General features: G+C 30.6%; 1 protein-coding gene across 2 annotated transcripts in view; it reads right to left on the bottom strand.

The window, feature by feature from the left end:
* The window catches only part of LOC143228167 (putative glutamate receptor), a 68,745-nt gene that overhangs the window by 44,097 nt on the left and 11,544 nt on the right, over nt 1–13,104 (bottom strand). The window contains exons 1-2 of one of the 2 annotated variants that reach the window (XM_076459477.1): nt 8,441–8,586; nt 7,686–7,844 (exon numbers count right to left, since the gene is read on the bottom strand). In XM_076459477.1, the coding sequence (XP_076315592.1) occupies nt 7,686–7,835 (150 nt within the window). In that variant the 5' untranslated portion in view covers nt 7,836–7,844; nt 8,441–8,586. Of the gene's footprint in view, nt 1–7,685; nt 7,845–8,440; nt 8,587–13,104 lie in introns of those variants that run through there. The other variant, XM_076459476.1, reaches the window with a different exon arrangement.

Here is a 13,104-nt window from a genome sequence, read left to right as displayed (position 1 = left end):
TCTCAAAATGGTGTTCTAAACTTACTGAAAGTAACAGAAAAATAAGCTTTACTGTCTCAAAATGGTGTTCTAAACTTACTGAAAGTAACAGAAAAATAAGCTTTACTGTCTCAAAATGGTGTTCTAAACTTACTGAAAGTAACAGAAAATAAGCTTTACTGTCTCAAAATGGTGTTCTAAACTTACTGAAAGTAACAGAAAAATAAGCTTTACTGTCTCAAAATGGTGTTCTAAACTTACTGAAAGTAACAGAAAAATAAGCTTTACTGTCTCAAAATGGTGTTCTAAACTTACTGAAAGTAACAGAAAAATAAGCTTTACTGTCTCAAAATGGTGTTCTAAACTTACTGAAAGTAACAGAAAAATAAGCTTTACTGTCTCAAAATGGTGTTCTAAACTTACTGAAAGTAACAGAAAAATAAGCTTTACTGTCTCAAAATGGTGTTCTAAACTTACTGAAAGTAACAGAAAAATAAGCTTTACTGTCTCAAAATGGTGTTCTAAACTTACTGAAAGTAACAGAAAAATAAGCTTTACTGTCTCAAAATGGTGTTCTAAACTTACTGAAAGTAACAGAAAATAAGCTTTACTGTCTCAAAATGGTGTTCTAAACTTACTGAAAGTAACAGAAAAATAAGCTTTACTGTCTCAAAATGGTGTTCTAAACTTACTGAAAGTAACAGAAAAATAAGCTTTACTGTCTCAAAATGGTGTTCTAAACTTACTGAAAGTAACAGAAAAATAAGCTTTACTGTCTCAAAATGGTGTTCTAAACTTACTGAAAGTAACAGAAAAATAAGCTTTACTGTCTCAAAATGGTGTTCTAAACTTACTGAAAGTAACAGAAAAATAAGCTTTACTGTCTCAAAATGGTGTTCTAAACTTACTGAAAGTAACAGAAAAATAAGCTTTACTGTCTCAAAATGGTGTTCTAAACTTACTGAAAGTAACAGAAAAATAAGTTCTGTCTCAAAATGGTGTTCTAAACTTACTGAAAGTAACAGAAAATAAGCTTTACTGTCTCAAAATGGTGTTCTAAACTTACTGAAAGTAACAGAAAAATAAGCTTTACTGTCTCAAAATGGTGTTCTAAACTTACTGAAAGTAACAGAAAAATAAGCTTTACTGTCTCAAAATGGTGTTCTAAACTTACTGAAAGTAACAGAAAAATAAGCTTTACTGTCTCAAAATGGTGTTCTAAACTTACTGAAAGTAACAGAAAAATAAGCTTTACTGTCTCAAAATGGTGTTCTAAACTTACTGAAAGTAACAGAAAAATAAGCTTTACTGTCTCAAAATGGTGTTCTAAACTTACTGAAAGTAACAGAAAAATAAGCTTTACTGTCTCAAAATGGTGTTCTAAACTTACTGAAAGTAACAGAAAAATAAGCTTTACTGTCTCAAAATGGTGTTCTAAACTTACTGAAAGTAACAGAAAATAAGCTTTACTGTCTCAAAATGGTGTTCTAAACTTACTGAAAGTAACAGAAAAATAAGCTTTACTGTCTCAAAATGGTGTTCTAAACTTACTGAAAGTAACAGAAAAATAAGCTTTACTGTCTCAAAATGGTGTTCTAAACTTACTGAAAGTAACAGAAAAATAAGCTTTACTGTCTCAAAATGGTGTTCTAAACTTACTGAAAGTAACAGAAAAATAAGCTTTACTGTCTCAAAATGGTGTTCTAAACTTACTGAAAGTAACAGAAAATAAGCTTTACTGTCTCAAAATGGTGTTCTAAACTTACTGAAAGTAACAGAAAAATAAGCTTTACTGTCTCAAAATGGTGTTCTAAACTTACTGAAAGTAACAGAAAAATAAGCTTTACTGTCTCAAAATGGTGTTCTAAACTTACTGAAAGTAACAGAAAAATAAGCTTTACTGTCTCAAAATGGTGTTCTAAACTTACTGAAAGTAACAGAAAAATAAGCTTTACTGTCTCAAAATGGTGTTCTAAACTTACTGAAAGTAACAGAAAAATAAGCTTTACTGTCTCAAAATGGTGTTCTAAACTTACTGAAAGTAACAGAAAAATAAGCTTTACTGTCTCAAAATGGTGTTCTAAACTTACTGAAAGTAACAGAAAATAAGCTTTACTGTCTCAAAATGGTGTTCTAAACTTACTGAAAGTAACAGAAAAATAAGCTTTACTGTCTCAAAATGGTGTTCTAAACTTACTGAAAGTAACAGAAAATAAGCTTTACTGTCTCAAAATGGTGTTCTAAACTTACTGAAAGTAACAGAAAAATAAGCTTTACTGTCTCAAAATGGTGTTCTAAACTTACTGAAAGTAACAGAAAAATAAGCTTTACTGTCTCAAAATGGTGTTCTAAACTTACTGAAAGTAACAGAAAAATAAGCTTTACTGTCTCAAAATGGTGTTCTAAACTTACTGAAAGTAACAGAAAAATAAGCTTTACTGTCTCAAAATGGTGTTCTAAACTTACTGAAAGTAACAGAAAAATAAGCTTTACTGTCTCAAAATGGTGTTCTAAACTTACTGAAAGTAACAGAAAAATAAGCTTTACTGTCTCAAAATGGTGTTCTAAACTTACTGAAAGTAACAGAAAAATAAGCTTTACTGTCTCAAAATGGTGTTCTAAACTTACTGAAAGTAACAGAAAAATAAGCTTTACTGTCTCAAAATGGTGTTCTAAACTTACTGAAAGTAACAGAAAAATAAGCTTTACTGTCTCAAAATGGTGTTCTAAACTTACTGAAAGTAACAGAAAAATAAGCTTTACTGTCTCAAAATGGTGTTCTAAACTTACTGAAAGTAACAGAAAAATAAGCTTTACTGTCTCAAAATGGTGTTCTAAACTTACTGAAAGTAACAGAAAAATAAGCTTTACTGTCTCAAAATGGTGTTCTAAACTTACTGAAAGTAACAGAAAAATAAGCTTTACTGTCTCAAAATGGTGTTCTAAACTTACTGAAAGTAACAGAAAAATAAGCTTTACTGTCTCAAAATGGTGTTCTAAACTTACTGAAAGTAACAGAAAAATAAGCTTTACTGTCTCAAAATGGTGTTCTAAACTTACTGAAAGTAACAGAAAATAAGCTTTACTGTCTCAAAATGGTGTTCTAAACTTACTGAAAGTAACAGAAAAATAAGCTTTACTGTCTCAAAATGGTGTTCTAAACTTACTGAAAGTAACAGAAAAATAAGCTTTACTGTCTCAAAATGGTGTTCTAAACTTACTGAAAGTAACAGAAAAATAAGCTTTACTGTCTCAAAATGGTGTTCTAAACTTACTGAAAGTAACAGAAAAATAAGCTTTACTGTCTCAAAATGGTGTTCTAAACTTACTGAAAGTAACAGAAAAATAAGCTTTACTGTCTCAAAATGGTGTTCTAAACTTACTGAAAGTAACAGAAAAATAAGCTTTACTGTCTCAAAATGGTGTTCTAAACTTACTGAAAGTAACAGAAAAATAAGCTTTACTGTCTCAAAATGGTGTTCTAAACTTACTGAAAGTAACAGAAAAATAAGCTTTACTGTCTCAAAATGGTGTTCTAAACTTACTGAAAGTAACAGAAAATAAGCTTTACTGTCTCAAAATGGTGTTCTAAACTTACTGAAAGTAACAGAAAAATAAGCTTTACTGTCTCAAAATGGTGTTCTAAACTTACTGAAAGTAACAGAAAAATAAGCTTTACTGTCTCAAAATGGTGTTCTAAACTTACTGAAAGTAACAGAAAAATAAGCTTTACTGTCTCAAAATGGTGTTCTAAACTTACTGAAAGTAACAGAAAAATAAGCTTTACTGTCTCAAAATGGTGTTCTAAACTTACTGAAAGTAACAGAAAAATAAGCTTTACTGTCTCAAAATGGTGTTCTAAACTTACTGAAAGTAACAGAAAAATAAGCTTTACTGTCTCAAAATGGTGTTCTAAACTTACTGAAAGTAACAGAAAAATAAGCTTTACTGTCTCAAAATGGTGTTCTAAACTTACTGAAAGTAACAGAAAAATAAGCTTTACTGTCTCAAAATGGTGTTCTAAACTTACTGAAAGTAACAGAAAAATAAGCTTTACTGTCTCAAAATGGTGTTCTAAACTTACTGAAAGTAACAGAAAAATAAGCTTTACTGTCTCAAAATGGTGTTCTAAACTTACTGAAAGTAACAGAAAAATAAGCTTTACTGTCTCAAAATGGTGTTCTAAACTTACTGAAAGTAACAGAAAAATAAGCTTTACTGTCTCAAAATGGTGTTCTAAACTTACTGAAAGTAACAGAAAAATAAGCTTTACTGTCTCAAAATGGTGTTCTAAACTTACTGAAAGTAACAGAAAAATAAGCTTTACTGTCTCAAAATGGTGTTCTAAACTTACTGAAAGTAACAGAAAAATAAGCTTTACTGTCTCAAAATGGTGTTCTAAACTTACTGAAAGTAACAGAAAAATAAGCTTTACTGTCTCAAAATGGTGTTCTAAACTTACTGAAAGTAACAGAAAAATAAGCTTTACTGTCTCAAAATGGTGTTCTAAACTTACTGAAAGTAACAGAAAAATAAGCTTTACTGTCTCAAAATGGTGTTCTAAACTTACTGAAAGTAACAGAAAAATAAGCTTTACTGTCTCAAAATGGTGTTCTAAACTTACTGAAAGTAACAGAAAAATAAGCTTTACTGTCTCAAAATGGTGTTCTAAACTTACTGAAAGTAACAGAAAAATAAGCTTTACTGTCTCAAAATGGTGTTCTAAACTTACTGAAAGTAACAGAAAAATAAGCTTTACTGTCTCAAAATGGTGTTCTAAACTTACTGAAAGTAACAGAAAAATAAGCTTTACTGTCTCAAAATGGTGTTCTAAACTTACTGAAAGTAACAGAAAAATAAGCTTTACTGTCTCAAAATGGTGTTCTAAACTTACTGAAAGTAACAGAAAAATAAGCTTTACTGTCTCAAAATGGTGTTCTAAACTTACTGAAAGTAACAGAAAAATAAGCTTTACTGTCTCAAAATGGTGTTCTAAACTTACTGAAAGTAACAGAAAATAAGCTTTACTGTCTCAAAATGGTGTTCTAAACTTACTGAAAGTAACAGAAAATAAGCTTTACTGTCTCAAAATGGTGTTCTAAACTTACTGAAAGTAACAGAAAAATAAGCTTTACTGTCTCAAAATGGTGTTCTAAACTTACTGAAAGTAACAGAAAAATAAGCTTTACTGTCTCAAAATGGTGTTCTAAACTTACTGAAAGTAACAGAAAAATAAGCTTTACTGTCTCAAAATGGTGTTCTAAACTTACTGAAAGTAACAGAAAATAAGCTTTACTGTCTCAAAATGGTGTTCTAAACTTACTGAAAGTAACAGAAAAATAAGCTTTACTGTCTCAAAATGGTGTTCTAAACTTACTGAAAGTAACAGAAAAATAAGCTTTACTGTCTCAAAATGGTGTTCTAAACTTACTGAAAGTAACAGAAAAATAAGCTTTACTGTCTCAAAATGGTGTTCTAAACTTACTGAAAGTAACAGAAAAATAAGCTTTACTGTCTCAAAATGGTGTTCTAAACTTACTGAAAGTAACAGAAAAATAAGCTTTACTGTCTCAAAATGGTGTTCTAAACTTACTGAAAGTAACAGAAAATAAGCTTTACTGTCTCAAAATGGTGTTCTAAACTTACTGAAAGTAACAGAAAAATAAGCTTTACTGTCTCAAAATGGTGTTCTAAACTTACTGAAAGTAACAGAAAAATAAGCTTTACTGTCTCAAAATGGTGTTCTAAACTTACTGAAAGTAACAGAAAAATAAGCTTTACTGTCTCAAAATGGTGTTCTAAACTTACTGAAAGTAACAGAAAAATAAGCTTTACTGTCTCAAAATGGTGTTCTAAACTTACTGAAAGTAACAGAAAAATAAGCTTTACTGTCTCAAAATGGTGTTCTAAACTTACTGAAAGTAACAGAAAAATAAGCTTTACTGTCTCAAAATGGTGTTCTAAACTTACTGAAAGTAACAGAAAAATAAGCTTTACTGTCTCAAAATGGTGTTCTAAACTTACTGAAAGTAACAGAAAAATAAGCTTTACTGTCTCAAAATGGTGTTCTAAACTTACTGAAAGTAACAGAAAAATAAGCTTTACTGTCTCAAAATGGTGTTCTAAACTTACTGAAAGTAACAGAAAATAAGCTTTACTGTCTCAAAATGGTGTTCTAAACTTACTGAAAGTAACAGAAAAATAAGCTTTACTGTCTCAAAATGGTGTTCTAAACTTACTGAAAGTAACAGATAAATAAGCTTTACTGTTTCAAAATGGTGTTCTAAACTTACTGAAAGTAACAGAAAAATAAGCTTTACTGTCTCAAAATGGTGTTCTAAACTTACTGAAAGTAACAGAAAAATAAGCTTTACTGTCTCAAAATGGTGTTCTAAACTTACTGAAAGTAACAGAAAAATAAGCTTTACTGTCTCAAAATGGTGTTCTAAACTTACTGAAAGTAACAGAAAAATAAGCTTTACTGTCTCAAAATGGTGTTCTAAACTTACTGAAAGTAACAGAAAAATAAGCTTTACTGTCTCAAAATGGTGTTCTAAACTTACTGAAAGTAACAGAAAAATAAGCTTTACTGTCTCAAAATGGTGTTCTAAACTTACTGAAAGTAACAGAAAATAAGCTTTACTGTCTCAAAATGGTGTTCTAAACTTACTGAAAGTAACAGAAAAATAAGCTTTACTGTCTCAAAATGGTGTTCTAAACTTACTGAAAGTAACAGAAAAATAAGCTTTACTGTCTCAAAATGGTGTTCTAAACTTACTGAAAGTAACAGAAAAATAAGCTTTACTGTCTCAAAATGGTGTTCTAAACTTACTGAAAGTAACAGAAAAATAAGCTTTACTGTCTCAAAATGGTGTTCTAAACTTACTGAAAGTAACAGAAAAATAAGCTTTACTGTCTCAAAATGATTCTCTAAACTTACTGAAAGTAACAGAAAAATAAGCTTTACTGTCTCAAAATGGTGTTCTAAACTTACTGAAAGTAACAGAAAAATAAGCTTTACTGTCTCAAAATGGTGTTCTAAACTTACTGAAAGTAACAGAAAATAAGCTTTACTGTCTCAAAATGGTGTTCTAAACTTACTGAAAGTAACAGAAAAATAAGCTTTACTGTCTCAAAATGGTGTTCTAAACTTACTGAAAGTAACAGAAAAATAAGCTTTACTGTCTCAAAATGGTGTTCTAAAATTACTGAAAGTAACAGAAAAATAAGCTTTACTGTCTCAAAATGGTGTTCTAAATTTACTGAATGTAACATAAAAATAACCTTTACTGTCTGAAAATGGTGTTCTAAACTTACTGAAAGTAACAGAAAAATAAGCTTTACTGTCTCAAAATGGTGTTCTAAACTTACTGAAAGTAACAGAAAAGTAAGCTTTACTGTCTCAAAATGGTGTTCAAAACTTACTCAATGTAACAGAAAAATAAGGCACAAATTTCTAAACTTCTGTTTCTGCCAGTTCAATATAGCTATAGTCACATGTGAACATTTTTAAACTGTGTGGACCATAGAGCGTGATTTTCTACTATTTTCAACAAAAGAGTTCTTTTTGGAATTTTTATGGTATTCTTGTCCATAAACATCTTTACTGAACAAATACTTACAACATCCTACAATGTTTCTAAACCTTATTCCTGTTCATGAATTTTAAGAAAAACTTTTCTAAACCTAAGTAAAATACAAAGTACCTCCAATGTGAAGGGTCTAATGATGGCTATGTAGCGTGGCTTCTCGCTTGGTGCTTTTACTATGAAATTCACATAATCAACATAATAAGGGTAAGTGAAGTCAACAGCGAGATCTCGAGATGGTGTTATACTAAAGTCTGAAAGAGCCATGTCTGCTTCCTAAATTTGAAAACGAAATAAGAAATAATATTAATGGCGTGCATTAAAAATACTTCTTAACTTCACTGTGATTCATCATCTTCACTGAGAAACAATTTATGTCGCTATATAGCTTTTATTTTTTGTACAAACTTAACAAGATTTATTACATTTATAGATGACCTAAGAAGGTCGAAATGTTGTTCTCTCCTTATCAGTAAAAGTGTTAATACCCATATCAGCCATTCTGAGATATTTTTTTACTTCAAGTGGGTCTCTCACCATCACGAATTTAACAATTTACGTATAACAGGATTAAGCTTTCTAAAAGTTTTGGGACAAACATTCTAGACCTTTGGTAATTTGCAATGACATTGACAAAGAGCAACTAATTCCCCAGCAACCATTTCAATATTGTATTTTAAATAACTGATTTTAACATTGAATTTATTGCGTTTTTATATGTTAGTATTTGGGTGATTGAGAAAACAAAATACATGTTAACGATCTACTGCGCGACAACCAACACCAACTTACCTAGCGACCCCTGTGGTTCAGTTCACAGTAATTTACCGAATGGTCTCTTTGTGTGTCAGACAATGCTAACACCAACTTACCTAGTGGCCATTCGATGGTCATCCAACACCAACTTCCCTTATGGTTTCCTTGTTTGTCAACCAATGATAATACCAACTTACATAGTAGTCCCAAGTGGGTCAGTCAACACCAACTCACCTAACAGTCACACGCGATTCAACCAACACTAAATAATCTAGTGGTATTCCGTGGGTTGACTAACATCAAATTACCTAGTGTCATCCAGTGGCATATTTAATAAATATTTTAATGTAATTTATCTGTAATTCAAACTGTTTTTTTTTTTATGAACTTGTAAATAGTCTAGGAACAAAGTTAGTAACCATCACACACCCGAACCTGTTGAGTAAACACACACAACATGTTTACTGAGTTTCTATTGATACTAGTGAATAAGGTTGATGTTATGGTAGCTTTTGGAGCATTCTATGACTAAGTCTGTACTAATAACTAGCTGGAATACTCGTTTGTTGGATGGATGAGATAAAAACTCGTTTGTAACAAATAATAGGAAACTGTGCTTATAATTTTTCCATAACATAATAAACATTAAAATGCAATAAAAATTCTTAAAGGTACCAATACTGAAAAGAAAGACTGGTAGTTTTTCTTTAACTATATGAGGAGTCCAACCATTGGCAGCAATGTCTTTCATCGTGTCATCCTTTATCACTGGGTGAAGCTTGGTGAAGCTTGATCAAGAAATGTGTAAACGTATAAGGAACAGATACACACAAACATATCTATTGACGATTGTTTATATAGATTGTAATAGAATTTTGTCTCAGAAAACATAAAGAAACGATTTGTATGATGTGGATTCCAGGAACACTAATGTCCAGAAAACACGTCAACAAACAATAACATTTATAAGTAAAGTTTCTACATTATCATACAGATGTCGCTAGTACAGAAGTAAAGTACTAGCTGGAAGACGGTGTTCTGCACCGGGAAGATGAGAAAGAAATAATTGGGCTTCTTGAATTATCTTATAAGTCAAAATAATAGGATTACATCAAGGATGAAAGGATTAAGTGGACGATAGACTCTCTATTCTATGCTCACTACGAGTACAAAACCACCGATGTTTGTCATTGTAAGCCAAACACACACATCTGAAAGTGTTGGAAAATGTTTGAACGTTTGTTGAGGACATCACTTACTTCTAAGATATAAATGCAAAAAGCGTATATTTTAAAAAACTCATAATCCATGTGATATACTTTATAATATACTAATATTTTGTGACAAGAAAACTAAAACTCTGAAAAGATTACTTTCATGTAATATGTTGGTTAGCAATATGAGGTTGAATGTGATATATACAGAAGCGATAAATATATAAATAAAGTGCAAAAGGATTAGAATATTGGATTTAGCTTTCTCCTCAGTCCATTTAAACTGTTAGGTTTTCTTAAAGATTTGTGGTTAAACAAAGGAAGGCTTCTGAACTCAAGCATTGTTTCTGTCACAAGTAAAAGATCTGGATAATAGAATAATGAGTTTGTTCTTCAGGGTTGTGGTCCAATGGCGATATATTTTATCAGAAACACCGTGTCTGACAAGCTCTGGCTTTTTCTTTCTCTTTTTTTATATTAAAATGATGAATTTGAAAATGAAATGTTAAAGAGAGTCTATTAATATTAGTCCAAGATATTGTCCTTCTGGTCTATGATGAAACACATAAACATCTAAGGATAGTCGTCACCAAGCATCAAGTCACATGATCTAAGGACTCAATTACTGCATAAACCAGGACATTGAAAAATCTGTGACTCTACATCTGTTAACATTTTGAGATGTCTTATAATGGTAAGTTGGTTGTGATACTCCAATGTATCACACTGAATAATATTGTTATAAAAGAATTGAACGTTCATTTTTCTCAGATGTCAGCCTTTATATGTAGAGATCCAGTGTCTGTGAAATCTATGATTGCAGTGATGTACAGTCACGCCCGCTTGTTCAAAATACTTACCAACTTTAGAGAGATGAAAACAGTATCAAGTAGTAATAAGGCTAACCAGAATGGCATCGCATTGGAGGAGACAATAAAAAAAACCGAAACGTGCATCTACATTTGATGATTTACCCTGCACACAATGTGAAAAATCAGATTTTACTCTTCTAGGGTTAATATTTTATTTGCCAAGTACAATAAAATCAAGAATATTTACGAACTGTCTTGACGACCAGAGAATGATATGTTGACTGATACAAAGCAAGACATAAAACTATAACAGTACTGGAAACATCTCGTCTAGTTCACATCATTTGAGTAAAACTTAACAGATGAAAATAAAAGATTGTTCGTTATTTTCGATCATGTACAAGTCACGAGGAGGTTGACCTGAAATATTTCTTTACGCAAAGGATGCAAAAATATATTACTTTAAATGAATCATGGTCATTTGTCGAGACACAGATGTCTTGATAATGCTGACACAGTATTTGTATGTCAATTAAACTGTGATAGCACTTATTTATAAGTGTTAATTAGGTAGCAACCATTGTTATTGTAATATACTTTTTGTGCAATAAATTATGATGGACTATAATTAAAACACTAAATTATTGTATTTGAAACATATGTTACCGATATTTATTCAACAGTTAAGAGAATTTATTAATACGACTTCACTCCTATATGAGATTCGTTCTTAGATTAAAAACGGTTCTAATCAGTAAGTTGAAACGATGTTATAACTAAAGAGTATGTTTGGTCGTGCTTGAATGATGAAATTATAAAGATAAAACCGTATAACCCAATGTGAAATTATTGAACAGATGAAATTATTGAACTAAAAAATGTTTAGTGTATAACTTTCTTTTTTATACTAATGAACAAATAAATTAAAATTCCAAAATCAAATAATGTATAAAGAATCGCAAGGATAAGAGAAAGTTCCTGATAAATAAATATATATATACATTATAAAGGCCAACTAAAACTGAATTCTTTTTTTAAAAGTAAATAACGGGTGACCCAAACGTTAGAGAGCCGTAGAAGATATGAAGCAAAGAAGCAGTTCCTGAGATAAATTTCTATCCAGAGAATCGACAATAAACAGAAACGTAATGAAAATCAGAAGAGCCTACATCGTAGAAACTGGAAGAACATTAAAAAATCAATAGGAATTTCATTTCAGGAAAGAGGCAGATCGCTAAATTAAAATTTCAGCATAAAAATTGTAAAATGTGTTATAACGTAGTTCTCTATGCGGGTTCTTTAAATTATCAGATAAAAATAATTCAACATTCTGTCTATTAATGCGAAAAATTAGTTTATTTCATTCTTTGTACATTTCTATTAGCTTTAACTTCTGTTAAACTTTCATAACCTATTAGGCCTACGTTTACAAATAACACTATACCTCTAACAACAGTACTAGAAATAACATTCTATCATTTCACTTATTTTTGAATAACGTTTTTATCTCAAACTTTCAATTCAGTTATAATTTCTATGATTCGTTATCCCATACACAATAACTAAGCCTTGTTCTAGTGGTTTCCAGGAAAACATGAACTAGACGTCACCTTACATCATAAATAATATGCAGTTTCCTTCACATACCAAACTAAATTACAGCATTGAAAATATATCTTGCAACAACTGTAAAGATTTATGATGCATCAGAAACCTTTCACTTTAGAGTCATTCTACATATATGAAATAATACAGACACCATTTTCAAATTTAAGCAACAATATTCACCCTAAAAGTTATGTTAAACGCGAAGCATTAAAAAACCAATGTGCCTAACATTTGTGATCAATATCGTGTAAACTGCAGATATTTTTTCACATTCGTTTTGGTTTATTTTCAAATTCAAAACCATAGACGTTTAAGATAGTATTTCAGTTCTCTATTTCCTCATCCACAAGTCAATGCCCAAAATACACTTCATTCAATACCATAACTCGTCAGTTAGGATTTTATGGAATCTTTTGCGAGTTCTGGTATTGACAAACATCACACTGGGGTAAAGAAAGGGTAAATGTGAAATGTCATTTGTTTATGTACATCTGATTTCGAGGAGCAATGGACAAATTGAAATGAGTGTGAAAAAATATATGCATTTAGTTTGCTTTTACAACAATTCCTGACTTAATGTTAAGCTCCATGATAAACAATGTCTACCACCTTACTTTAACTTCGCTCTAAACAATGTCTAACTTATGTTAACTTTCACTGTAAATAATATTTACCCAACTAAACCTTCACTATAAACAGTATTTACCTTGAATACATATTAAAAAAAACCTTTTTTAAAATTCACTCACATTTTGGTCGGTTGTAAGTTGTAAATCTTTTGTTTATTTTATCACAACTTTTCAATAAGTTTTTTCAAATTTAATTCTGTTGGCCTCAGCTCTTGTATCCCACCCACCTGATAAGCACAGGTAGAGATAGTCCTCGTGTAGCTTTGCACGAAATTCAAAACAAAACAAACTCACCTGATAATGTCAAGTAAACGTGGTGAAATGTTGTGAAAAAATACACAAAAGTTTTAATATGCACAACCAATAAAACCTTACTTATGCAAAACCTTACTTAAGTTTCCCAATAACAAATATTTATTCTACATAAGCTTCACAGTAACCAATACGCATCCTATTAAGCCTTCACAATAACTAATATCTACCCTACATAAGCTTTACTCTAACCAATATGTATCCT

Source organism: Tachypleus tridentatus, chromosome 10, assembly GCF_004210375.1.
Source record: "Tachypleus tridentatus isolate NWPU-2018 chromosome 10, ASM421037v1, whole genome shotgun sequence".
Lineage (NCBI taxonomy): Eukaryota > Metazoa > Arthropoda > Merostomata > Xiphosura > Limulidae > Tachypleus > Tachypleus tridentatus.
Note: the sequence above shows the minus strand (reverse complement) of the source record. Positions and strands in the feature narration are given on the sequence as shown.